At 42.6% G+C, this 26,796-nt stretch overlaps 1 protein-coding gene across 1 annotated transcript; it reads right to left on the reverse strand.

Moving 5' to 3' along the window:
• Window positions 1-949: 949 nt before the first annotated feature.
• LOC122773360 (gap junction delta-2 protein) lies at window positions 950-25,961 on the reverse strand. Its single transcript, XM_044031987.1, has 2 exons — window positions 25,610-25,961; window positions 950-2,972 (listed from the first exon to the last, which is right to left on the reverse strand). Exons 1-2 carry the CDS (start codon window positions 25,678-25,680, stop codon window positions 2,123-2,125), a joined length of 921 nt encoding a protein of 306 aa, XP_043887922.1. The 5' UTR covers window positions 25,681-25,961; the 3' UTR covers window positions 950-2,122.
• Between the last annotated feature and the right edge of the window lie 835 nt (window positions 25,962-26,796).

The following is a 26,796-nucleotide window of genomic DNA, read 5'->3' on the forward strand; positions in this document are numbered from 1 at the left end:
CTTGGATTGTTCCTCACCTAGCGGATGATGGATTATATCACTGAACGTAAACATCCTCATATCTGAGTCCTTGCTTCAGATTTAAAACGAGGAAATCTGAGCCTGTATGTGGTTTCACAGGCTCTGTGTGTGTTTCTTTTAGTTGTAAATGTTTTTAGCTTGTCCATGAACACAACCCAAAGTCAGGTCCTTCAGTCTACTAGCCTCTCACTTGTCTGCAGTATTCAAAGTGCAGCACTCTGGATCCTAAAGATCTTTTTCTCCTTCTTGCATGTCGTTCTTTTACCTTTCTCTTATAGAGCATGCATTTTGAACCCCACAATAAAAAGTATACACACCCTTGAAGGTTATTACTCATTATTTACACAGCTTCATCAAGAAACAATGCTTCATGTAAACATGCCTTTTTTAAAGGCTCACAGGCCTTATTTGCCAGAAGCCATGCAACTGATTTGAATGAAAAACAAGGCTCTCTGTCTCCCTCACTATCAACATTATCAACATTGACTGTGTGTGTGCCAGCATGGCTGCAGGCAGGGACAGACAATGTACATATGCTTAAGATTATGTTCAACTGTTCATCTCACTATTTGACAGTCTTTTCTGACTGGAAAGTGAAGTTTGTAAGAGCTCACCAAATTCCATAGAGAAAACCCATGTTTTTAGCTTGCAGGTACGCTGGTCTACAGCTGCAGTGTTTTGAAAAGTTGTGTCACTGAGGTAAATCTGGGCAAATGATTTCAAACCCAAAAGTCACAGCACATTTTTACTTACTGATGGAGGCAGCAGAAAGTTGTGGTTTTCCTCTAAGGAGTTTACGTGCTTTACTTTCTGTCCAGAAAAGGCTGCACATGGTGAAAAGTGTACTAGCAAGTGTCTGAGTCCAAAAAAAATATGTTATGAAGTCAGTGTTGATAAATGTCATGTCCTCAAACAACCACACACACAAAGTACCCATTAAACTAACACACAGACATTTACATGTGAAAAAACAACAAGTCCCAACCTTTCCACCCGCAAGACAAATAAATCTATTTGGATATACTCTATTTGGATCAATGGATAAATAATATGATCATATTCCATGTAACACAGGGATGGCACCATCACTTTCTCAAAAAGAAAATCTGTCTTGAGTCGTGGTGAGATACTGTACTTTATAAAATGTGTGGAAATCTGTCCATCTGTCCTTTGTTTCTCCTCACACTGGAATGCTGGAGGGACGTTTGGTTTGTGCTTCAGGAGAGACGGACACACGTTTGTGCCGCTGTTCGTTAGTTCGTCTCCATGGTTTACGTAGCAGGAGTGCGGCGAAGGTCTTCACTGTCATCCAGAACCCCGGGGGTCCACATCGCTGCCAGCTGTAGAGCAGAGAGAGCCAGAGAGAGCCAGAGATAGGGGAGAGGGACGTGTTTATGGTACTTCCTCGTGTTTGTGTTCATGTCATCCTTTGCCAGGAGACAAAACACAAACATAGTCCATCTTTTTCTCGAGGTCTGGACTCATGACAGTGTTCCAGCAGAGGTGAGGCTGACAATAATCAGAGGCAGCTCTTGGCGGAGTGAAGAAGTGCCCCCTTTTCCCTTGCTCCTCCCTTGCTCCTTCACTTCCTCACTCTCTAACTTGCTGTAATGTAATTCTCTGAAGTCTCTCATGGCTTTTTTAAGGATGTTTTCATCGGCTTGATGTGTCCCACCCCCGTATCCTTCATCCCTCTTCACTGAGGCAAACAGAAGAAAAGCACCATTGGATGAATCGAACACCAATTTAAACTCCCATCAGCTCTCCTCTCTCTTCTTTCTTCCTCTCATCTCTAGTCCTGTCCTCTAATTCCTCCCATGGAAAGAAAAACGGGGCACAGGGAAAGGTAATTAGATTAAAAAAAGATCAAAATCATGTTCATTTGTAGAAGATTGGCCAGGTTTTTAGAATGTTCCTCTTGTTTTGCCTCTTGACTTACAAAATCCTAGAGTTGGAGATTTGATTTTCTTACATTCGATTCATTCCATCATCACAGAACAGAGGTCATCTTCTTTGACCTCCACATCATCAAAATTAAAATTACACATTTCTTTTTACTTGCGCATTCTTCCCACTCATGCTCCTTTCCGTCTCTTCATGTTCACACGTATGCTGATTCACTGGACTGAGTGCGTCCCAGGTTGGGCGGCTGGGACAAATGGGCCATGTCCTTCTTCCTGATCTCACAGATGGATTTCCTGCGGGCCTGGACGCCCCTGATGGCAGCCTTGATCTTGCGCCAGCCCAGATGGTTGAGCTCAGCCAGGTTGAGCACCACACAGATGCCACTCACTGCAAACATGAACACCAGGAACACCGTTTTCTCCGTGGGCCGCGACACATAGCACTCCACCTCCTTGAGACATGGATAGCGGTCGCACTCGAAAATCCCAGGCACACTGAAGCCATACAGGAAGTACTGGCCCGCCAAGAAGCCGATCTCCAGTGCGTTTCTAAACACCACCTGAATGATGTAAAAGCGGGAGATCCCTTCTTGCCGACGGACCTTAGAGTTTTTACCATGAGTCAGGCCTCGGGGGGCGTTGGGGATTTCCTTCACCTCCAGGCAGTCAGGTTCTTCCTTCACTCCTCCACCATCACCACCGTGCTGAACTAGAATTCCATTAATGTTGCGGAGTTTCCGTGCACCGTCCCTACACCCGTAATCCCTCTCCAGAATGGGATAGAGGAAGGAGTAGCGTCTGTCTTTCTGCTTTGCTGACTGATGGACAGAGTAGGTGATGAAGCAGAGGCTGGGCGTACACACCAGTATGATCTGGAAGACCCAGTAGCGGATGTGGGAAATGGGGAAGGCCTTGTCATAGCAGGCCTGGTTGCAGCCGGGCTGCAGAGTGTTACAGACGAACATGGCCTGCTCATCCTCATACACCGTCTCCCCCACAATGGCCACAATCAGGATGCGGAAAATGACCACCACTGTCAGCAGGATCCTGAGGGGGAAAGACAGAGATAAATGGGATCATTGCAGTCCAGAGTACAATCATTTAGTCTATCAGAGAGGAGGTGTTGACATAATGTCCTTCCCGTCCAAGGAGTAATTACCACTTAAAAGTGCTTTACACTCCAGTCTTTGTCAGACCCAGTCACTCACAATCCACAAGCTGCTAGCACAGATGTCAGGTGTCTTCAACAGAGGAGTGATTATTTCAGACAAAAGATGTTGAAGATGGAGCTGCTCAGCAGGAGGAAAAGAAGAAGGCCACAGAGAAGGTTAATGAACATGAGGACAGCTGGTGGAACAGAAGAGGACACAAGGGACAAGACGAGAGGGACGTAAGATTGACACACAGCTACTCAACATGCCTGTCTTATATTAGTTAAGATCATACTTTATTAGTCCCACAATGGAGAACCGTTCCATCCACCCATCATCTGCCCAACCATACACCCACCCATCCATCCAACCACACACCCACCCACCCATCCATCTATCCATCCATCCATTCATCCATTTTCTACCGCTTTAAGATATTTGAGTTCACAGCTCAGGCAGGGCTACATATACACTATACTACTATGTAATGTTTAAAAGATTCAATCACAGGTGTAAAGCTCCAGGAAGGACTTTGACCTCCTTTATCAAGTAGAGAAGACAACTGCACTAATGATGGACTGGCACTAAATCCCTGGTTCCATTGGTAAGAATGAGAGAAGAGGAGTACTTCAGATTCAATTCATCAGCCAGTGTAAGCACTTGAAAAGGACACTTCAGAGTGTAGCCTAAATGTGTCATCACTGCTCTTAAATCACAACAGGGACAGCACATGGTTAGTGAAAAGGGAACTTGGCTTGCTGGTTCAAATCCCTGACAGGTCAAGGGCTGGGCTAGCAGGCAGAGCAACGTACCCAATCCCCCATTGATTGTGTTAGTTGGACACTCTAAATTGACCCCAGTTACAAGTGAGCCACAGTCCAGTCTAGATAAAAGGTCATGGTTGTGTCAGGAAGAGCATCTAGCATACAATCAAATATGTGGACAGATGATCCACTGTGATTGCTTCTGTGTCTTTGTGTGTGTGACACATCTCCTGATCTCTAAATTTAGTGTCTTCTGCATCATTAAGTCCAAGTACCATGGCAACCTGCAGTCTAGACTCAAGGTACAAGTACATTGAGCAAATTTTTTTTTTTACCTCACTCCTCAACAAATCCATAATAACCTTTCAAGTGATGAGGTGCCATTTGTAAAGTGGCTCAAGCTGAAAACTGAAAAAAAATGTGTTAATGGAATCAAATAATGAATTTGACTTGAAAAGCAAGTACAGTTCTCATACATGTAAGTGTTCGGGTTGTGGTTGTTTTCTAACTCCTCTGTATGCAGTACCCTTTATTAGATTGATTGCTATACTACTTTACAAAGTCTGAAGAAGAGTCAATAGTGTTAATATCAGCGCAGAGTGTTAGAGATGGAGAGAAGGCCTCTGGTCACATGACATGATTTCACATTCTATCTATGCACAAAAGGGTTTTTGGTAGCAGACTTAGATTTTTCATACACGTCACATGTTTTCATGTAGACAGTCATCATGCTCCTTCGGGAAAAACGATGATGTCATAAATTCACCTCGTTCATGTGTCACTTATCTCCGTCATCAGTCGGTCTGTTCAATTTACAGCAGAATGAAGTTGGAAGTGTGATTCATTTGTGCAAAAAACACCCAAACACACTCATACGGACCATGTCTCAGTTATTGACCGCCCTAGCAACATCAGATACAACTGAAATCCCTTGTTTTTCAGATTTTTCAAATCTGAGAACAGACAGTGGGCTCTTTGCCGTGTGAGCGTCACAGTGATTGTCTCCCTGTAATCTGTGACCGCAGACTACAGACAGGCCTGAAATTTGCTGCTAATCTGCTGATTGATTGCATCCTTGTGCATCAATCCCACACAAATACAAAGGATCTCTGTGACTCGTGCATAGCACTCATCACCAGCATTTATATTTATGATAATCCCATAAATAATCTACAGTGAATCACTGTCGTTACAGTAGCCCGTCCAAACCTGACCTCATTCCATTTATCATGGATTGATGGGTTTACAGGTCAATACATGATGACTTCAGAGGCTTCATGGCTGGTGTACAATACTGTGCACAGTATGAGGAGAGGTCACTGTGTTCAGACACAGACCATTTAAATATGAAGACATGTAGCTACACCACGTCTGCCTGCTTTAAACAGTAAACCATGAGCATACTGTTCGACCAAAGGCCTTCCTATGTGGAGTCTGTATGTGTTTTCTCTGGGTTCTCAGTTTCCTCCCTGCAGCATAATGTAGCAGAGTCACGACCGCTCATTTAGTCGCTGTCCGTGCATTATTGGACAGAACACAAAAACATGCAGGTGAATGTACTCTCTGTTCGTGTAAGCATGAGAGAGTATGCATGTGTATGCATTATTTTTTATTATTTATTACAGAGAGAGGGGAGACATGATTGGCAGGCAGGGCAGCCCACGCCCAAGTGGAAGGGAACTGGGCTTGTGACTGAAGGGTCACCAGGTGAAGGGCTGGGGTGCTCCTCCTAATGCAGAGGTCAAAATCACTCTCACTAATTCACACTAGTCTAACAAGCTATAGGTTTATTTAGTTCATACAAAAATGTCACTGTTAATGTTGCTGTTGACCCTGTGAAAGTTGACACTGAGTCTAGAAAAGTACACACATATACAGTATGTGTGTACTTGTGTGTGTGTATAAATATATACATATATGTATATATTTACACCTGCTTAATATACATGTATATTAAGCAGTTGTAAATTGTATTATTTGAGCCTTTTGTTAAATGGCTAAAGTCTTTGTCTTATTTTGGCTGTGATGTAGCAGCAGCTGCAGTGCTTTATAAAGCCCACTCCGGATGAGGCTGGATAATATCACCTGTCCCTGGAATCTGCTGGACCTCAGGCCTGTTTATCATTTTAAACACAAAGTCAAATTTGATTAAAACCAGTATAGATTTATGAAATCAAGCCCAGCAACACGATGTGTTTGTCAAACCACCACAGATAAATAATGATATTAGAAAACAACACTAATAATAATAATAACATTGCACTATTTAAAAACAGACAACACTTACAAGGTGCTTTCACTGACCAGATTCATGAAAACCAAACAAGACAGGAAACAACATAAGTAACAACAAGAAATCAAAAGTATATTAATAGTATAATAATAATGGCATAAATCAAATATTAAAAACAAAGGTTTAGAGGTGTCAAATAATATCAACATTAGTATCATAATATGACCTTGTATATAAATAGAAAACATTTGTGATATGTAGCGAGGGGCCAGACTCACATGACCTTTAAAAGTGATCAGTACAATCGTAAAATAAACATGGAGCCAGTGACTGGTGTGATGTGACAGTAAAACCAGCCTGGACCACTCGTGACTGATATCAGAGAGGAGTGCGTTACAATCATCTCATCTGAGAATATCTACACATGGATTACTTTTTCAAAATCTAGGTGGAGAAGGAATGGTTTTATTATAGGGAAGTGTGAAAGGGTTTCATACAACATTAATCCTCTCCAGACCCACAATGTGCAGTTTATATGAACCTTTCATTGGAACAGCAGGTCACTGGTGATGACCTCCAAAAAACTGTGATCAGCCGTGGTGGAGGAGGAGGGGAGGAGAGAGAGAAAAAATGAAATTAAAAATGAAATGGTGTTGCCCTTGTAGTGACTCCATTAAGGAGCTTAGTGGGCAGAGAATTCACAATACCACAGTAAGAGAGTGCTGTGTTAAAAATCCACATCTGTGCACGCACACGCACGCTGAAATAAGACAGCAAATCACTGTTTAAGATGAACTGGTTGCAGAAAGGGATAAAAACAGATGACGAAGTCACCACTTCTCCTTAAAGGAAGCAGCTCCTCTGGGACAGAGTGGGGGGGAGGGGGGAATCAGCAATAACAGAAAATCTCATCATAGAGAATGAATTATATAAAAGCTTCCACACGCAAACCCACTGCTGTAATCTGTAGCTGAGCCATGGGTGGGTTTTTGTTGTTAATGCCATCAAAAGCTGTAGATTATCATACTCCTCACATCATCCCCACCTGATTTTTTTGTTTCCTCTGTTGAGTATCTTTATTCATTGGCTCTCTTCTTTACTTTCAGAGTTCTTTGGTCCTTCTCCCTCCCTCCCTCTCCCTCTCTCTCTCTCTGCAATATGCCCAAAAACACACGTCGTCCACCCACATCAGGAATAATCTCCAGATCGTGTGTGTCTGTTTCTCTGCAAACCATCATATGAGGCGTTTGTGGTTTTAGTCTGTTGCTTTGTTGCTGCAGAAAGTCATTCACGTGCATGTACGGCTATAGTCACCAAATCATGTGCAATCATTCATATTTGTAGTAATGCCCCCAAACATGAATAATCATCAGCTGTTGTTGACTTGTGCTTCACACACACACACTCACGGCAGACATATGAACACATGTCTCAGTGTATTCACACCTCCTGTTCCCAGTGGACAGTGTTTGCTGTTCTCTTTGACTAATGTGTTGCCACACAGGCGCTGGTGATGATGCGATTACATTATGTCAACACAACCATTCCAAAATGCCTCAGTGTCCCACCCACCATCTCTGTCTCCTGCACGTCCTTGGCAGGTGACAGTGTGAATCTCATCTGTCATATTCAAGGGTCTCATTATGGAGCCGCAGGTCATTTTCACATGTGAAAATGTACACAGAGACGTGGAAACCATTAGAGTTTGTACTGTACCTGTACTGCACATGTACACAGACTATACTGTACAAGTACACAGCCTATACTGCACATGTATACAGCCACTCAGAGACAAGGATAATGCTGCCCCATTGATCTGCATTATTCAACCTCAGAGAAATGAAATGCCCTGCACAGTGAGTACTTAATAAGCTATAGGGTGAGTGAGTCTAAGCAAATGAAAACAGGTGTAGTAAATGTAGTCATAGAAGAGAGATGGACCTGAATTCAGACGTGTGGACAAACAGAAGCAGAAGACAAAATGAACCCAGAAAAAAAGTAGTATTTTTTGTCATTTAAAAAGAATATCAATGGTTCTCTTACCCAGAGACCCAACACAACCTACCCCCACCACCTCCCTTTCCTCTCATCTCTCCTCCTCAAGCTCCCCTCTGCTAGTTACCACGGCAACAGGCAAGGGGCAGAAAACGAAGGGAAAGAAAAATATACTAACTAGAAAATAAGTCAAGTGTAGAGTATTCTTGCTGAGTGTGAGTTGTGTTGACTGAATGAGCTTGATTTTGGTTTAGTTTAGAAAAAGACAACAGACTGTACTGTTATTAATTTGGTGAAATGATGACTTTCTTTGAATCTTCCATGATAAGTCTGCTCTGCTTCTGCTGAGCTCAGGAATCTGTGATCTTTTCTTGACTGTGACCTACTAATCCTCTTTAGCACATCAACTTTAGCCTCCATCAATACCTGCTCCCCCATTCTACTCCTTCACCTGCCGCACCCTTTTAAACAGTCTGTGGTTATTCATCCTTCTGCCATCACAGTTTCTCCTCTTTCCTGTAAAAGTGCACTCGCATGGGTCAGAGTTTCCATAAAAGTTTGTTTTTGTAGAGAGTCTGTTTTTGTGCGTAGCAAGCTTTATAAATGAGGCCCCTGGTCACAATGCCATGTCATGCAGGCCAGCGTACATTAGGTTAAAGGCCCACAACATTAAGCTATGTTGGGAATAAGTAAATCAGAGAAAGAGAGGTAACACAGAACCTTATAGTCAATCTATCAATAACTAATAAAGCTGAGATAATCTGTCCTCAGTTTATCCATCTGTCCTTTATATTGCTACTCTTCCTCATATTTCTTCTCCTCTGTTAAGTATTTTGACTTAATGCTATATATACATATACATATATATATATGTATATGTATATATATATATATATATAAATAAAAGGTAACCTTTATATTTATATGACATGTTTTATTTTCTTATCATCTGTCTCCCTTTCGCTTTCTCTGTAGGTTGATTTGCCAAATTATCAATTTATCAACAGTGAGTAGTTCACAGTGTGTCACCGGGCTGCCATCACACACTCACACACACACACACACACACACACACACACACACACACACACACACAGTGGGATATTGTGGTGCATCAGGCCAATGACAGAAGGAGTGATGGGACAGGGTTCTCTCCTGCTGGCATGGCTGCCTACATACTAACACACATGCATGTAATATACAAATGGACCCGCACACACACTTTTAATCAGATATGCACACACACACGCGCGCCCAGCTGTTACTAAAGCTGTTTATGTCTAACATTGACGGGTGTTATAGTTCCAACCTCTGGGGGAGAGATGAGGATGAATTTGGATCTAACTTTTGTCACTGTCTATGCTTCCTGAATCTCATGGAAAGACACCCCCAGGGGTGCCCGAGAGTGGGGACAATGAGCACCCCAGTTGGACGGACATAAAGGTAAATAACCAAGGCAATGGACAAACGACTATGAGGAAGCAGTGTACATGCACTTTTGGTAAAGTCTGCAAGAACACGCACGGCTTGAAGATCCACTGAACAAAGATGAAGTGCTCGTTCGAGCCAGTTGCAACACATTGCACAGGTGTTACACCTGGTGAGACGCAGGAGGGGCCAGGCCTGGAGTCACCTCATAGTGCCCGGAACCTGTCAGTGTTGCAGCAAACATGTCTTTACTGTGACATGTTTAATGATGATGTCGACCAAATTCTGGAGGCAATGGCAAAGGTAGAGGCCGCCCGAAAACTATAAGCCATGACATCACTCGTTGTCAGCAACACAGCCGAGCGGTTTAGTGAGGAGGAGAAGAAAAGTGCCAGAACACCATATGCAAAAAAACAGAGAGCTGTGAAGATCAATAACATAAGGAAGGAGATGAATGCACTGAAGTCCCAGTACAAGGTGGCAGGATAAGAGAAACACATTGGCCTGGCCCAGTTAATGTGCATCCTACGGAAGAAGATCATAGTTCTCCGTCGGGCAGAGTGGCACTGGAGCAGTCGGCGTGAGACAACTACCTTTATTGCCAACCCCTTCAAGTTCACCAAGGACCTGCTGGGTCAGAAGCGCAGTGGGAAACTCGCCTGCTCACAGGAAGAAATAGACCAATATCTTAAGTAGACGTACAGTGACCCCAGGAGAGAGCAAGAGTTGGGAGAGTGTAACATCCTCGTAGACCTACATTACATGTCATTTAGCAGACGCTTTTATCCAAAGCGACTTACAAAAGTGCATTTAAACATTTGGGTACAAATAAGAGCTAGAAGTAAGTAAGAGCTTCAAGTAGATCAAACTATCATAAGTGCAATGTACAAGTTTTTTTTTTGTTTGTTTTTTTCTTTTTGTTGTCGTCTTAGTCGAGGTAGAGTCGGAAGAAATGTGTTTTTAGTCGGCGAACCAAGAGAGTTGGTGTATAGAGAGGAGAGGGCCCAAGACAGAACCCTGAGGGACCCCAGTAGTTAGCAGACAGGGTTCCGACACGGATCCTCTCCAGGTTACTCTGTATATTCGGTTTTGAAGATAGGACGAGAGTAGGGTAAGTGCAGAGCCTGGGACACCTAGTTCTTGAAGGGAGGAAGTAAGAATGTGGTGGTTAACTGTGTCAAACGCTGCAGAAAGGTCCAAGAGGATGAGCACAGAGGAGAGAGAGGCAGCCCTGGCAGTGTGGAGTTGCTCAGTGACAGCAAGAAGTGCAGTTTCGGTCGAGTGACCTGCTTTAAAACCAGACTGAAGAGGATCAAGACGGTTGTTCGGGTGAAGGTAGGAGGAGAGTTGATCAAAGATAGCATGCTCCAGAGTTTTGGAGAGAAAAGGAAGAAGAGAGACAGGTCTGTAGTTATTTACTTCAGAGCCACATTAGCCCCACGTTTGCTTGAAACATCATTAACTGTTGTCGATAGTTAGCACAGGGGCTTGAACAGAATAGAACTTTTTCTCTGTATTCAAAATCTAAAGTGAAGTTCAAAATCCCCACTGAGACAGAGGTATACTGTGTGTGCTGGATGACACTGGAACAGAGGTCGTTGAAGAGGTCGTCCGTGTCATCCTGGAGGAAAAAAAACAGATCTTGTGGACAATTATTGATGTTGTTTCAGTCTCTGGTAAATGGTCATTTGATTCTGTTTTACATTGATGGGTTTTAAACCATCCTATATGCAACAGTGTAACCTAACAAAACAAAGGTGTTTGGGCTTTAAATGCTTGACAATTAAAAGCGTGTGATAATATTGCCCAAGTTATTATGCCTCCCTCCTCCTCCTCCTCCACCACACACCCCTCCCATCCTTTGTCAACGTGAACGTGCAGAGCGGACACAAATGGAGGCGCGTTGCAGCAGCACACACCTCCTCCAGGTATATTGTTGTAAGTTGTAAGTTGCTATAACTTGCATGTATCTGTAGTCCGTCTCACACAGCTGAACATAAGTTAGCCGACTGCCCACCTGCTGAACAAGCGAGACGCTAAACTGATGTCCGTATCGCTTGTCACTGGTACAGCATGTGAAACTCTCAGTATACTTAGTATTGTGTAGGTTTACATGAGGCTACATAATTAACACTTGCAGCCATTTATTTGCTAAATGAAAAACAGGCCATTTCTACTGCCAACAGAAAAAGTAGCCACAGTGCCTTTCAAGGCGGCTGATAGTTCCACATGCCGCACAAAGTGCCCTTATTTTTCACTGAGCACCTGCCCCCCAAAATGTATTTGTCCTGTAAACCAGGATCAAAAAAAGAAAAAGTCAATACCTTGGTTTTGATTGAATGGAAGCACAGGACACTTTTTATACACTGTGAGAAAAGGAACACAAACCTACAACTGCTGTTTATTTTTGCATCATAAACGTTTTACTTTATTCTTATTTGTGTGTGTGAGCTTCAAGGAAAAAAGGTTGTGAACCACTGCTACAGTGGATGATCAACAGACTATCATGGCATGTTTCCACCGAGTGGAATGGTTCAGTACAGTACGGTATGTATTCCTTTGCATTTCCATGAGGAATAGTACTAAAATAACCGGACTCTTCCACAGAAACATGTGAAAATGTGAGAAAGTATTTTTGCAGTATTTTTCAATCTATTTATCAATATCTCTCCAGCACTGCACTCAAGTATCATGTGTGTAGTCACTTAAATGATTATAGATTAAACTAACCATTTGACTTGTGAAACCTTTCAAAGGAGGCAGGGTTTGGTTGTGTTTACAGTTGAACTTCTATCCTGTGAAATAAGTGGTTTGAAGTGATGAAGTGTTTCAACAAAACTGCAAAATTCAAATAAATCAACATCCTTTTCATTTTCTCACAAACCCTACGTTTCTATGATGAGAAATCATAGATAAATATATAAAAGGACACATTCCCTTTTAGGGTTATTTTTGTCTTTTTTCCTCACAAAGCACATTATCAGCTTTGTGAGGAAAAAAGTAAAATAATAAGTGTTCAAATACTTTCATGTTCTTCGTGCTCTGCGTTACATTCTGAGGATCCTCACTTATTATAATACACTGCAGTCTCAATGTGTCATCCTGTGTCTGTAATCTAATAATAGTTCACTGTTCACCGATCTATCATCTCTGTCTCTCTAACACACACACACACACACAAATACAGTCAAAGGAATTTGTCTTTTGTTGACAAATGAACATGAAGTGATTGAAATGAAAATCACATGTTCACAGAATGTGTCATTTCATTTTCTATCATCAAATCCATTAGAATATTTCCATGAGTCTGCCTGACAACTGTCAAAGGCTAAAATTTTATTAGCATTTAAAAAAAAAAAAACAGAAATAAAAATAATTTAACTCTTTGCAGCGGGTAAGAGTAAGCCTATCTAATTCATGCACCAGTGCACCCTACCCACGGGTCTTCATGTCGATACTATTGGGTAACCAGGGTAACTGTGGCAGTTACCATGGCAACAGATAAGGTCATCAAGTAAGTGTTAAATAGGCGCTCAGACATTAAAAATAGACTTTCTAAAAACATCTGTGAGCGCTCGTTCACAACAGAGCGACGGCAGAAACCAGGTGAAATGAGGAAAGGAGGAGGTTGTCAGGTTGTGATGGAGGGAACGAGACTGAATTCATGGGATTCAGGGAGGGAGAGAGACGATGAGTGTAATCCAGATTAAATCAGTAGGTTTTTCACAATCCCAATCCCAATCCAGGAGCTGCATCCATGACAACTTCCCACCCACTGGGACTCAGCTTGTGTAGCCTCCATCATGACACACAATGAACAGGAAACATCCCAAACACGTTGGGTGGAGTGGCTCAGTGGTTAAGACTGGTACCATGTGTTCAAATGACATCATGGTCGCAATGGTCGCAAGTTTGACTCCACCCCTCGTTGATTGTACTCAATTCCATTGTACTGTGAATTGCTTTGGATAAAAGAGTCTGCTAAATGACATGTAATGTTTATACTTTTGTCAAAGTCACTGAGGATTAGGGATTTGAACATGTAACGAGTCGAGCAAAGGTGATTGTTGTAGATGATTGATTTCTTTAATGCTTCCTCTTATAGGGTGCAGTCTACATCTGCACCTGTATGAAGGTCCAGTGTGTAACATGTAGGGGTTTATTGGCTGAAGCTGAATATACAGGTTTTCAGCAGTGATGTGGCTAAATACACCACGAGATTTTAGACATTTCCGCTCTAAATGAGAGATGAACCAACATTGTGTTCAGTTTGATTCTTGTGCCTCTTCCTGTGACGGCACTCCAGTCAGTGGTTTTCGATTAAAGATTAAATTTGAGTTCATGTTTTAGGACAAAGCCAACATCTTACACATGTGACTTAGAGTTCTGATCATACACTGATAACTGTCTTTAACTCTCTTTAAAATAAAAAAAATACTTGTATTCCAGTTAACTACCCTATTGGAGTTTAGACTGTAGCTACATCACACTGTAATGTTTACAGTATGAACGCTAACAGTCGTCTGCTATGATGTGAATGTTAGCATCGCGCTTCCAAAACATGTCACACTGTTTCCTATCAGGATAAAAAAAAAGAAAAGCTTCCTCCATAAATAGCAGCTGTCTGAGTCATGCTGCTCCTTCTTCAGGTGGTGGAGCTAAATTTACAACTCACACAACAGCTCTGTCTCACACAGAGCTTTTTATAACCGGCCTGAGAGCCAGAGTTAAATCACTCCTTCGCCTTCACTGCTTCATTGTAGAATGTTTGTGTGTGTGTGTGTGTGTATGGTCTGAATGAATTTTCATGTTCTGTCTGTCTGCTCACAGGATCAGCAGTGAAGATGGGGACTATGACCATGTTGGCAGGATCTGTGTGTGTGTTCAATTTTGTTTTTACGGTGGAGGATCATCATCATCATCATCATCATCATCAGATAATTCAGAGAAGAAGAACTCTGTCAGCCTCTCACATTTTTACAATCATTATTATGACAATGACTTCAGTCACGTGTCGCTGCAACACTGACACACACACACACTCACTGAAAACAACGCTGCCAGCGGGAACACAAGGAGAACGTAACTGTAGCCACTGAACAGCAGGTATCACCTGGACATGCCAGTCCATCACATACAGACACACAAACAACCACTCGTTACACTCACACCGACGGTCAGTGTCCATATCAGATCACATCCAAGACTGTTTTAAACAGTGACTGAAGACAAAGATGCAGAAGAGTAACCACCTTAGTGGTTCTTGTCCTTCCTCTGACTCGTTGTGTGTGCAGTGAGTCAAATCATGCGTGGGTGAAAAACAGTGGAGGCCCGTCCATAGAGGGCGCCGCCCCATCAGTCTCACATGATGAAGAAGAAGAAGAAGAAGATAGGAATCATCTAAAATAATTTATAAAAACAAGGAACATTTAAATGAGTTACTCATTATACAGTCCGTGACGACCGTGTGTAATCTGCATTTAGGTGTATTTCCTGTTCATGTTACCACAGACTCTCTTTATAGCACACAGGCTCAACTTTCCAGTGCAGAAGATAAGAAAACTCTGGCCCAGATAACCGGATATAAACGTCTCACTGCAGTAACTACAGGAGGTCTGGGACAGCGTCAGTCTGCTTCTCCACAACAGGTTAGACACGTGATGACTGAGTCAGTCTCTGAGTCCATGTCTTCATAAACTTTTGTGAATGTCAAACGAGAAACATACCGTCACAGCAGGAGGCAACACTCTCTCTCTCTCTCAGCTCCAAACAGAGCATCATGTCTGTTCTCTATTGGCGTGACATGTACCACAGCATTTAGAAGATACTTTCAGAAACAATGCAGTGTTTTTAAAAAAAAAAAAGTTTATTCCACTAAATTGAGAACTTTTGGAAAAGCCCCTTATATTCTAGGATTGGCATAAAACCACCTTATAACGCCCCCATATTTCCTGGAAAAAAACTCAGAATTTTGGAATATCTTCAGAATTTCAAAAGGAGACAGTGTTGCACTGATTGAATTATGTGAAGTGTTGAGAAATGGACTGTCAGTTCAATGCTTCAATGACGTATAATGAGCTAATGATAGAAACAACAGGCAGTCATTTTCAAATTGTCCTTTGATAGTGATTGAATTAGAATTTCTTATATTTGCACACACCAATGTGTTATAGAGATTTTTAATTCTGCATTTAACCAACCATTGAACAGACATCTGGACTTAATGGGTCAGGTATCTTGACATGAATAATATAAACTTTACATTTTCAAAATCTAAAAGTGTTAATAAAAAGGGGGAAACATACAAGATAAGATAGATTGAGAAATAGAAATGATTAAAAATAGCAGCCTGTCCCGGGATTTGAACCAGTAAACCTCCCATTACATGCCACCCTACCTTCTCCTCGGTCACAAGCTGCTTTAGGGTCAGGATTCAAATTTCATTTGTGTTTTAACTCTGTGTTAAGATTTTTAAGATTTAAACAAGTTGTAGCCGCCAGGTCATCTTGAAAAGTTGCCGTCCAGATGAATGGCTTTCAATGTAAAATGGCAATTTTATACTTTTTCGGTTTTGTTTGGGCTCTAATAAGTCAGGGTAGTGTGGACGGCACACACAGGAACAGACTTCCTGTAGGTCTGGAAAGAGTTATTCCAGTTTTGTGTTATTCACACAAAACTCACAAACCTCTCAGGGGAATCTGTCACAAGCAAGGAAATGTCACAGCTTCTTTCCCACGTCCAGATTTGACTTCTTTTCCAAGAGATAAAGTACAGACTTGCACAATAATGTCCACACTTTACAAACAAAGCAGGAACAGGAACAATCCACAGGGATCTGCTAAACCAAAGCATGCTGATCAAATGGTCACATGACGACTGAGTGGAGACCTGATAACACACACAGTCACCTAGCATCAATATCAGGTTCAACTCCTGAGTGACTCCTCAGAGTCCTGTTTAGCCACATGACAGATGTTAAGATTGAAGTGCTGGGATCATTCAAACAAGTGTTTGAGCGACATGTCAGTATATGTCAAGCAAAGTACTCACTACACCTCAAACTTTTAATACCTATCTGATAAAAGATTCAGGTGTTGAAGACCATCATTGCCAATGTTAAAATACAGTCCGAGCAAAGTCAGCTACAGGAGGCAAATTTATACCCAATAAGATTATTTGCGCTCTCGTCATCCTCCTCTTCTTCTCACATACTTCACACACTGGTATAATTGTTACATAGTAGTTTAGACTGGTTTTATTAATTCTTATTGTATATTTTAATATTGTATATTTTAAGAGTTTTGCATGGTTTTATTTATCAGTGTGCACCGGCATCTACAGTATTTTTTTGTTCTCTGTTCATAAGTGTCACCGACAGCACGCTCTCCCCCAATATCGCTCAGAACCTGCACCCATTTCAAAAATGTATTACATAATGACATTAGAGAGATAACGTGACTCTAATTATTAGTACTTATTTTTTGTTTGTTTCATTTCATTTTCTACATACTTCAGTCAAAATTCAGTGTCATAAAGAAACCATCACTAGTAACTCAGACTATGAACACAACTTTGTACCAACCAGGTTAATGTTCAGAGTTTGGGTCTCAGCTTTTTCAGGGCTTTCACACCTGCTCCAAATCTGCATTAATAATCAAGCCTCTACTTATTTCCTGTTCTCCAGCCTCTCGTAGCCACACCTCCATACGGTAAACGCCTCGGCTCTCTTTGAGATATCTAGTTCTATCGTGGTTAGTTACTTTTTTGTCTTCTCCTTTGTTAACTCCTGTGTGCTCCTATGCTCAGGACTTCCTCCCGTGTGCATGCTGTCACTGATGCTTTCCTTTACCGCCGTCTGGATCAGATCCCTGCATTCACCTCCGGTTCCTGCATGAATCCATCTCATCTGTAAACCCATTTATCAAAAAAACTGTTAAAACTTCGCTCTATCTCCCAAAAATGTGAGTCAGCTGAGGTCATTCTTTGACTTGCTGACATACTACGCAAAATTGGTGTCCAACAAGCTAACAGCCGCTACATGTGCTGCTTAACAAAACAACAGCATGGAAGTGGATAGACAAATGTAAGACAGTGTTCAAAGATGTAATGTGGTGTGGTGCGGATGAAGGAGATTGCACAGAGCTAGTTCTGGTGGCCAGGCCTGGATGCAGCTACAAAGGAGAAGCCAAAGTCCTGCTCTGAGAAACCTCCTACAGCTGGCGCCATTACATCCGTGGCACTGGCCTTAGGAACCGTGGCAGAGAGTCCACATAGACTTTGCTGGACCTCTGGAGAACCACATGTTCTTAGTGGCAGTCAACGCTCATAGCAAATGGCCAGAAGTGGCTGTGATGAAGAGCAGCTCTTCTGAGAAAACCATAGAAGAGCTAAGGTCTGTCCGCAGCTAGTGTCTGAAAAATTCAAGACATTCATGGAAGAGAACGGTATTCAGCACATCAATTCTGCACCTTATCACAAATGGGCTCACTGAAAGATTTGTACAAACTATGAAGCAAGCTCTTAAGTGCTTTTCTGCTGTCACACAGGAACACACCTCATGCCACAACAAAGGTGTCTCCAGCTTTGTCCGTGCTCAAGAGACAGCTCCGCGCTCAACTAGATCTTCTGAGACCACAGAAGACTAAAGAAATTGTTCATCTCCAACAGAAAGCTCAAATGGAAAGACGAGCAAAAGTAAAGCACTGAAGATTCACGGCTGGAGATAACGTGCTTGCCTGGAACTACACCACTGGTGTTGAGTGGACACCTGCAAAAACAGGTCCTGTGACATACACAGTGGAAACCAGTGATCATCTTACCTGGTGAAGACATGTCGATCAATTCCTCTTCTGGTCCATGTGCTGACTCACCTCAGGTACCACCCCTCGTTACAGAGCCAGACATCAATCACCAGAAGAGCCACAGAAACAACCTTCAGGAAGGCCTGCTCAGGCGCCTATGCCAGGCATCACTCCCAGCCAGTGCTTAATTTGTAAATCATAAGGTGCCGGAACACAAAGTGTTTGTCCCTTCAAGTTTGTCCCTTCAGTGATACTGACGTGTGAAGTGACGTTGAGAATGGTCTGTCCTGAGTTGAAGATCAACACATGCCTGCTGTTCTTCATGGTCTCCCGTTTCCTCGTTAATAGTTATAACACTAACTAACTAACAAAGTACATAACATCATTTACACATCAGTATTTTCAGCCTCAGCCACCACCTACACTCCAGCAGCTGTTTTGAGATTACTCTGCAAATAAATTCATGGTGTAACATATTTTACACTAGTTAAGTTGTGGGATTAGCTACTGTTTTTCCTGCTGAGAAAGGTTTTGCAAATACAAATATTTGCTCTCCTAAATTCTATCCAGGTTTATAATAATGGACCAAAACGTCACTAAGGTGCTTAGTGATTTAATCAGTCACTTGCCATAGTAATGAGACTATTTCTACTTCAAATAGAGAGGTTTTAAAGACTGTTTCATTAAGTGCCCTGTCTTCTATCAAGAGCCACTTCCTATTCCATTATTGGAGATCACTATCAGGGTGGAGGGAGGATAGACCTGCATGTTTAAGCAGTCCTGCTCTGTCCAACGGCAGAGAGAGAGACAGCCAGAGAGAAGAGGAAAAGCAACCCAAGCATGTGACGTGATGTTGAAACCCACGTTCTACACACCTTCTGCAGAGTAATCCCTGTGTACTTATGCACACCTGTGTACACCTCACACATGGTCTCTCACACACACAAACTTGTATCTCACATCTCATAGACATAATGCATTCTGTAGCCCCTTACCCGACCCTCTACGACTGGCTCCTTGACTTCCTGACTGGCAGACCCCAGTCTGTCAGGATTGGCAACATCATCACAAACACTGGAACTCCACAGGGACGTGTCCTCAGCCCCATCCTCAACACCCTGTACACACATGACTGCATCGCCTCCCACAAGGACAACACCATCCTGACATATGCAGATGGCCTGCAGGACAGAGGTGTTGTGGTGTGAGGACAACAACCTCACCCTCAACACAGGCAAGAGGAAGGAGAGGAGACCTCATCAGTGGAGAAGGGGGGGGGGCAGGGGTCCACATCACTGAGGACCACTTTTGTGGTCCACCAACACAAAACAGCTGGTCAAGAAAGCTCAGCAATGGCTGCGTTTCCTGAGGAGGCTGATGAAGTTAGGCCTGCCTGCAGAGATCCTCAGTAACGTCTACAGCTGTGTTGTGGAGAGCAGCCTGACTGACTGCATCACCGTGTGGTATGGTAGCACTAACGCCTGCAGAGAGGATCACCAGGTCTCCACTGGTCGTCATTTATCCCACAGACTAACCTGTCTCGCAGCATGTCCTCCAGTTCTGCTCCCATCATTGCTGCAGCTCCACCGTCACTCCCAGCCTGCGTGAATGAGTGTGGAAGTGGAACAACCACAGATGGTTCTGCACCAATGTAACCAGTTCTTTGAAAAGATACCTCCTGGTCTACGCAGCATAGCCAGAATTCATACGTCTTGCCCCTGCACACACTGAGGAGCATCGATGATGTCGTGCTCCAGCCCCTTGATGTACTCCACCCAGTCACCGTCCTTCTCAACGACCTCACTGAGCAAACTGACATAGCCTTTGTAACTTCTTATTTCTACTTCGCCTTCACACGGAAATTTTGCGTCCTCGGAACTCTTTAATCTTTGTTGCCAGCATGATAACTTGTAGTCAATAAGCAGACGTTGAGGACAGTTGATGTTCTTTACTGAACTTCTTCTCAGCAGTTACATCCAGAGCCCGATCGAGCCAATGTGCCACACATGTTAGCCCAAGAAACAGGACTTATACGACTAAGGTTCCACAGTATTCCCTCTGTAACCAAAAGACCCGGGCTCACAATGCCATGTGTCCCCCACTGATCACCCCTGTCAGCTGAGATTAGCACAGCTCCCCCTGTGACCCTCACATGGAGCATAAAAGCGGCAGAAGATGGATGACTCAGGAATATATTGTATTTTTTGGACCTCAAAAGTAACACAGTTCTTTGGAAACATTTCAAAAGCTTTATTTCTTTGCTTGAAAGTGAGTACACCAACAAAAATTAAAAATAGATGTCATAAGTGGAGATGTGTATGAGGGAAACAGAAATAGACTGAGGTTTAAACACACTTGAAGCTGTGCAGGCTGCATCTAGATTGAGATTCTTTTTTCTTGCTTCACCTGTTATGAATATTTCAGCTGTTTGAACAACGGGTCTTGCATCTCACCAAAGAAGATCAGAGGCTTATTGGCAGCAGGACTCTCGGCTCAGGTCACGACATGCAGCACCATCTGGTTCCTGCCAACTGACTGAGGCCAAGTGTCTGTACACAACCTTCACCTTTACAGTATTTGCAGTTTTACTTTTACTTGATTATTATTGTATCATCCGGTGATGAAGAAAGAGAACCTGTTTTAGTATACGTTTATATTTGCAGTCGATGAAAATGTATATCAATGCCATTTCAATGCTGTTGTACCCATCTAGTCGAGCATGTGATAAACACGTCTTGAATAGTTCTCCATCCTTTTCACATCCTGCATGTCATCAGTTGTTGTTCTATCTGCCCCTCAGTTTTCCTCAGTTACCTTTGAGGATTTCATCTACTCTCCAACACCCTGCAGCATGCCTGTATGACTCGTCGAGCTGATGTCGCACTTTCAGTGTCTCATTCAATGAAGAAAAGCCAATGTTGACCAATAATGTGCTAATGTAGCGTGACTTTTGTTAAGTTAAAGCTCTGTGAGCGTAACTCTTGTCACGCTCACATAGCTTTAACTTAACAAAAGTCACGCTCACAGAGCTTTAACTTAACAAAAGTCACACTCACAGAGCTCTAACTTAACAAAATTCACACTCATCGCTTTAAACAAAAGTCACGCTCACAGAGCTCTAACTTAACAAAAGTCACGCTCACAGAGCTCTAACTTAACAAAATTCACACTCATCGCTTTAAACAAAAGTCACGCTCACAGCTTTGACTAAAAAAAATCATGCTCACAGCTTTAACTAACAAAGAGTCGCTCACAGCTTAAAACAGAAGTCAACCACAGCTTAAACTAACAAAAGTCAAACTCACAGCTTTAACTAGCAAAGTCAAGCCACAGCAGCTTTAACTAACAAAAGTCATTTCCACAGCTTTAACTAACAAAAGTCAAGCTTTCGCTTAACTAAAGTCACGCTCACAGCAGCACAACTAACAAAGTCACGCTCACAGCTTTAACTAACAAAAGTCGGCTCACAGCAGCTTTAACTAACAAAAGTCTCACAGCTGGCAACAAAGTCCGCGCTCACAGCTTTGACTACAAAGTCAGCTCACAGCTTTAACTAACAAAAGTCACGCTCACAGAGCTTTAACTTAAACGTGACATAGAATGCTTGTATCACACATATATGTTAGTTATGGAGGTCTACTTACATATATTAACTTGTTTTCATGATTAAAAACCTCCTAATCGCTGCAAACGAGCCAAAATATCTCCTCACTGACACTCTCGTCAGCCGCGCTGTTTCAGACCAAAACCACACCCCTAGAATGTCACGCTCACAGAGCTTTAAATTAACAAAAATGACACTCACAGAGCTTTAACTTAACAAAAGTCACGCTCACAGAGCTTTAACTTCACAAGAGTCCGCGCTCACGGCTTTAGCAGCAAGGTCCGCTCACAGGCTTTAACCCCAACAAAGTCAGCGGCTCACAGAGCTTTAACTTTAACAAAGTCAGCTCACAGGCTTTAACTTAACAAAGTCGCGACTCACAGAGCTTTAACTTAACAAGAGTCACGCTCACAGCTTTAACTGATCAAAGGTCACGCTCACAGAGCTTAAACTTAACAAAAGTCACGCTCACAGCTTTAACATAACAAAGTTAAGCTCACAGGCTTTTAGCTTAGCAAAGTCACGCTCACAACAACAAGAGAGTCACGCTCAAGAGCTTTAACTTAACAAAAGTCACACTCACAAAGCGTTAACTCATCAAAAGTCACGTTCACTGAGCTTTAACTTAACAAAAGTCATGCTCACAGAGATTTAACCAACAAAGTCAGCTCACAGAGCTTTAGCAACAAAAGTCCACGCTCACAGAGCTTTAACCTTAACAAAGTCAAGCTCACAGCTTTAGCAAGCAAAGTCAAGCTCACAGGCTCTAAGTTAACAAAGTGCAGCTGAGCTTTAACTCAGCAAAGTCACACTCACCAGGGCTTTAGCAACAAAAGTCAAACAAAACTTAACTTAACAAGAGTCCAGCTCACAGAGCTTTAACTTAACAAAAGTCACGCTCACAGAGCTACCTTAAGAAAATCATGGAGCCCAACTAAACAAAAGTCACGCTCACGGCAGCAACAAGGTCAAGCTCACAGGCTCTAACTTAACAAAGTCAGGCTCACAGGCTTTTACCTTAGGAAAAATCAGAGCTTTTAACTCAGCAAAGTCAGCTCACAGGCTTTAGCAACAAAGTCATGCTCACAGGCTTTAACTCCAACAAAAGTCAGCTCACAGGCTCTAACTTAACAAAGTCCGGCTCAGGCTGTAACTCAACAAAAGTCACCTCACATAGCTTTGTAAAGTCATGCTCCAGGCTTTAGCAACAAAGTCACCCTCACAGGCTTTAACTCAACAAAAGTCCATCACAGGCTTTTAACTTAACAAAGTCCCAGCAGCTCACAGCTTTAACTAACAAAGTCAGCTCACAGCTTTAACTAACAAAAGTCACTTTGGCTCAGGCTTTAACTCAACAAAGTCATGCTCACAGTGGCAACAAAAGTCAAGCTCACAGGCTTTTAACTTAAAGTCCAGCTCACAGGGCTCTAACTTAACAAAATTCACACTCATGCAGCTTTTTAAGTCACGCTCATAGAGCTTTAACTTAACAAAAGTCACACTCACAGAGCTCTAACTTAACAAAATTCACACTCATCGCTTTAAACAAAAGTCACGCTCACAGAGCTCTAACTTAACAAAAGTCACGCTCACAGAGCTCTAACTTAACAAAATTCACACTCATCGCTTTAAACAAAAGTCACGCTCACAGCTTTGACTAAAAAAAATCATGCTCACAGCTTTAACTAACAAAAGTCAAAGTTTAACTAAACAAAAGTCTCACTTAGCTTTAAAAAGTCGCGCTCAGAGATTTAACTAAACAAAAGTCACGCTCACAGAGCTTTAAACAAAAGTCACGCTCAGAGCTTTAACTAAACAAAAGTCACGCTCACAGAGCTTTAGCTTTACAAAAAGTCATCAGAGATTTAACTAAACAAAAGTCACGCTCACAGAGCTTTAGCTTAACAAAAGTCACGCTCAGAGCTTTAACTAAACAAAAGTCACGCTCACAGAGCTTTAAGTTAACAATAGTCACGCTCACAGAGCTTTGTCAGCAAAGAAAGAATCATCTTCACATCATTTACATAAACTGGCATCATTTCACTCAATAACTCAAATGTAGGGTTACTGTGGGGTAATGTGGAGCATTGTTGCCTTACAGCAAAAAGACCTTCATGACTTGTTTGCATGTACTCTGCTTTCTTCCCTCAGTCCAAAAGCAATTAGGTAATTCGACACTATATATTTGCCCTGTGATGGACTGGCAAATGGTCCAGGGTGTGTGTGTGTGTGTGTGTGTGTGTCTTTTACTAGATGTAAAAACATGTTTATGTTCATGATTGATATGATACTCGGTATCGGTACAATACAGGTAAAAATCACTGGATCGGATATTGGACATTTTAATCTGTAAAATCTGATGTGCTATGAACAGACCACAAACGTGTAAACCAGTGGTCTCAAAGTTGCGGCCCAATCGATTTCATGTGGCCCCCCAAACTATATCAAGTTGTAACGAGTTAATTTTGCATCATAAATATGTTTTTTTTTTTATTGTGAATATTTTTGCATATTAAAACAAGCACTTTCATTTTGAAATGATCCAATCCAACTTTATTTTTAAAGCACTTCAAAACAAACACAGTGGACCAAGATGATATACAGAATAATGAATAAGTATAAAGACAGAAAAGCTCACACAAGGCAATGGAGTACGTATAAAAAAGGAATCAATCCTGCATATTGATATATCATTTTGAGCTCATATCGTCCACCACGGCTGTTGCTTTTCCCAAAAAAAGTTGGCCGTTTTTTTTTACTTGACTGGCCCCAGACTGACCAGACGAGACACTCAGTGGCCCACAGGTCATTTGAGTTTGAGACCCCTGGTGTAAACAGTCAGTAACATCATTTTAGTTGAGTCATGTAGGGACTGATATCCGTATCAGCAGATACTCAAGTCATTAAACATGAAAAACAAACATTCTCTATCTGTCAGGAATGCATTATTCAAATGTGATTACAACATCAAACAGATTCCCGTGGCCTTGCACTGGTTGACTTCACACATGACAGAGAAACGAGTGGATAGGAGGGAACTGTTGGGGAAGCTCATGAGAGGATGGCCTCTTACAGAGATCTGATACTAACACAGGAGGGAACATGGAGAGGAACAGAAGCATGGCAGACCTCTAAGGTCCTCATATTGCTCTGGATCTGAAATGTCTTAAGCTTCTGTGTTGGCTAACATGTCCCTCCTGGTTCCCTAACCCACCATCATGCCACTCAGTGGATTAAAGAAGCTAAGCTAAAGCCCTTGTCGTCCTCACCCTGCCATCAGAATCACCAATGAGGGCAGAGAAAGCTTTGTTTGGTGTGCATGTCACATGTGTCCTCAATGTCTTCCTTCAAAACATCCATGAACCTTATGTGTGGTCTTCCTCTGTTCCTCCTGCCTGACAGCCACATCTTCATCATCCTCCTCTGCACATGACCAAACCATCTCAACCTTCATTCTCTCATTTTATTTTTAAACTGTTCAACCTGAGCTGTCCCTGGAACATGCTAACTCCTGTCTTTAAGTATCTAAGCCGCATGGTGTCATTATTATCCTGTAGATCTTCACTTTCACTTATGCTGATGTTACATGTGGATGCTAAATGTCTTCATTTGAAAACTGTATGGATGAAATGTGTAAAGACGTGATAGCACCAACACAGATTTGCCATCGAACCTCAGCCACAGTCTTACACTCATTCAGTAACTCACCTCCCAATCATAGTAGAGTGCTGCTGCACAGCAGCCTCCAGGAGGCGCTCTAGGATGGTCCATTCTCCCATGGTTGGAGATAGAAAGCATCTACTGGGCACAGCAAACCTTTGCTGAATGCAGTTTAAACAGACGTCCACAGGAAGGTATTCAATGCTCCCCTTTTCTCCCAGTGTTCAAGTCCACTTGTTGGGTTGAGGTAGGGATTTGTTTCAGGTGGCTAACTTAGCATAAAAGTAAAAATCTGTTTGGTGTGTCATTGTGAGCTCCCAAGATCCCGTTCTGCTTCTTTTATTTATAGCTCTCCGAAAATGAGCAGCGTCTGTGTGTCTGTCCACTTGCTCACAGAAGTCTGTGTGTCCCACCTGCTCCACTGTGTGTCCGTCCACCTGCTCACAGAAGTGTGTGTCTGTGTGTCTGTGTGTCCGTCCACCTGCTCACAGAAGTGTGCGTCTGTGTGTCTGCTCTAGGTGAACCTGACTGTGGGAGACAGAGGGGACCTCTCTGCCCTCACACTCTGCTTCTTTGACAGCATCTTGTGGTAACACTGGCTGGGTGCAGGGTCCATACACTCATGTGAGCCTGATCAACTGGGGATTTCTTTTTATCCTCCACTCATCAGTCCTCATCATTCCTTCCTCTTGTTCCTCCCGTCCCAGGTTTGTTTTCCAAGGAGTTCCTTCTCTGCTGTGGAGCTCCTCTCTTTCTCCCTTGGTTATGGTTCAGGCGTCACACTTCCTCATCCTCTACCATCTCCTTCCCTCTGTTCACCAGTGGCAGGTTTCCTCCTCGTCCTTACAGCCTGTCTCTCTCTCACACGTGTTGTCTCTCAGCATGTCTTTCATTGTTTCAGCTCTATTCTCTTCCCTTCGTCTTGTTGTTTCCATCCCTCTCGGTTTCTCTTTCTTTCTGTTTCCTCCACCAACCTCCGTCTCCCTCTGAGCAGCAAGACCAAGAGTGTGTCTCGGGGATTAGAGAGAGGAATCATTTCTCTGCTCCTCCCCCCTCTATCTCTCCCTCTAACTCACTCACCATCAGTGTTTATCCCCTCTCCCTTCTACTTTCATGTCTCACTGCTCCATCATCACCACACAAACTGCTTCCACCCTCACAAAATACAAAATGCTTCCATGTTCTTTTTTTCCACTCGATGCTTCACGTTTCTAAACACCAGGATCATCTACAGT

This window comes from Solea senegalensis, linkage group LG8 (genome assembly GCF_019176455.1).
Source record: "Solea senegalensis isolate Sse05_10M linkage group LG8, IFAPA_SoseM_1, whole genome shotgun sequence".
Classification (NCBI taxonomy): Eukaryota; Metazoa; Chordata; class Actinopteri; order Pleuronectiformes; family Soleidae; genus Solea; species Solea senegalensis.

Coding starts and splice junctions, on each gene's coding strand:
- LOC122773360 (XM_044031987.1), bottom strand. CDS start 25,680: ATGGGAGAATGGACCATCCTAGAGCGCCTCCTGGAGGCTGCTGTGCAG. Junction 2,973..25,609: donor CACTCTACTATGATTGGGAG/GTGAGTTACTGA, acceptor TTTCCCCCTCAG/GATCCTGCTGACAGTGGTGG.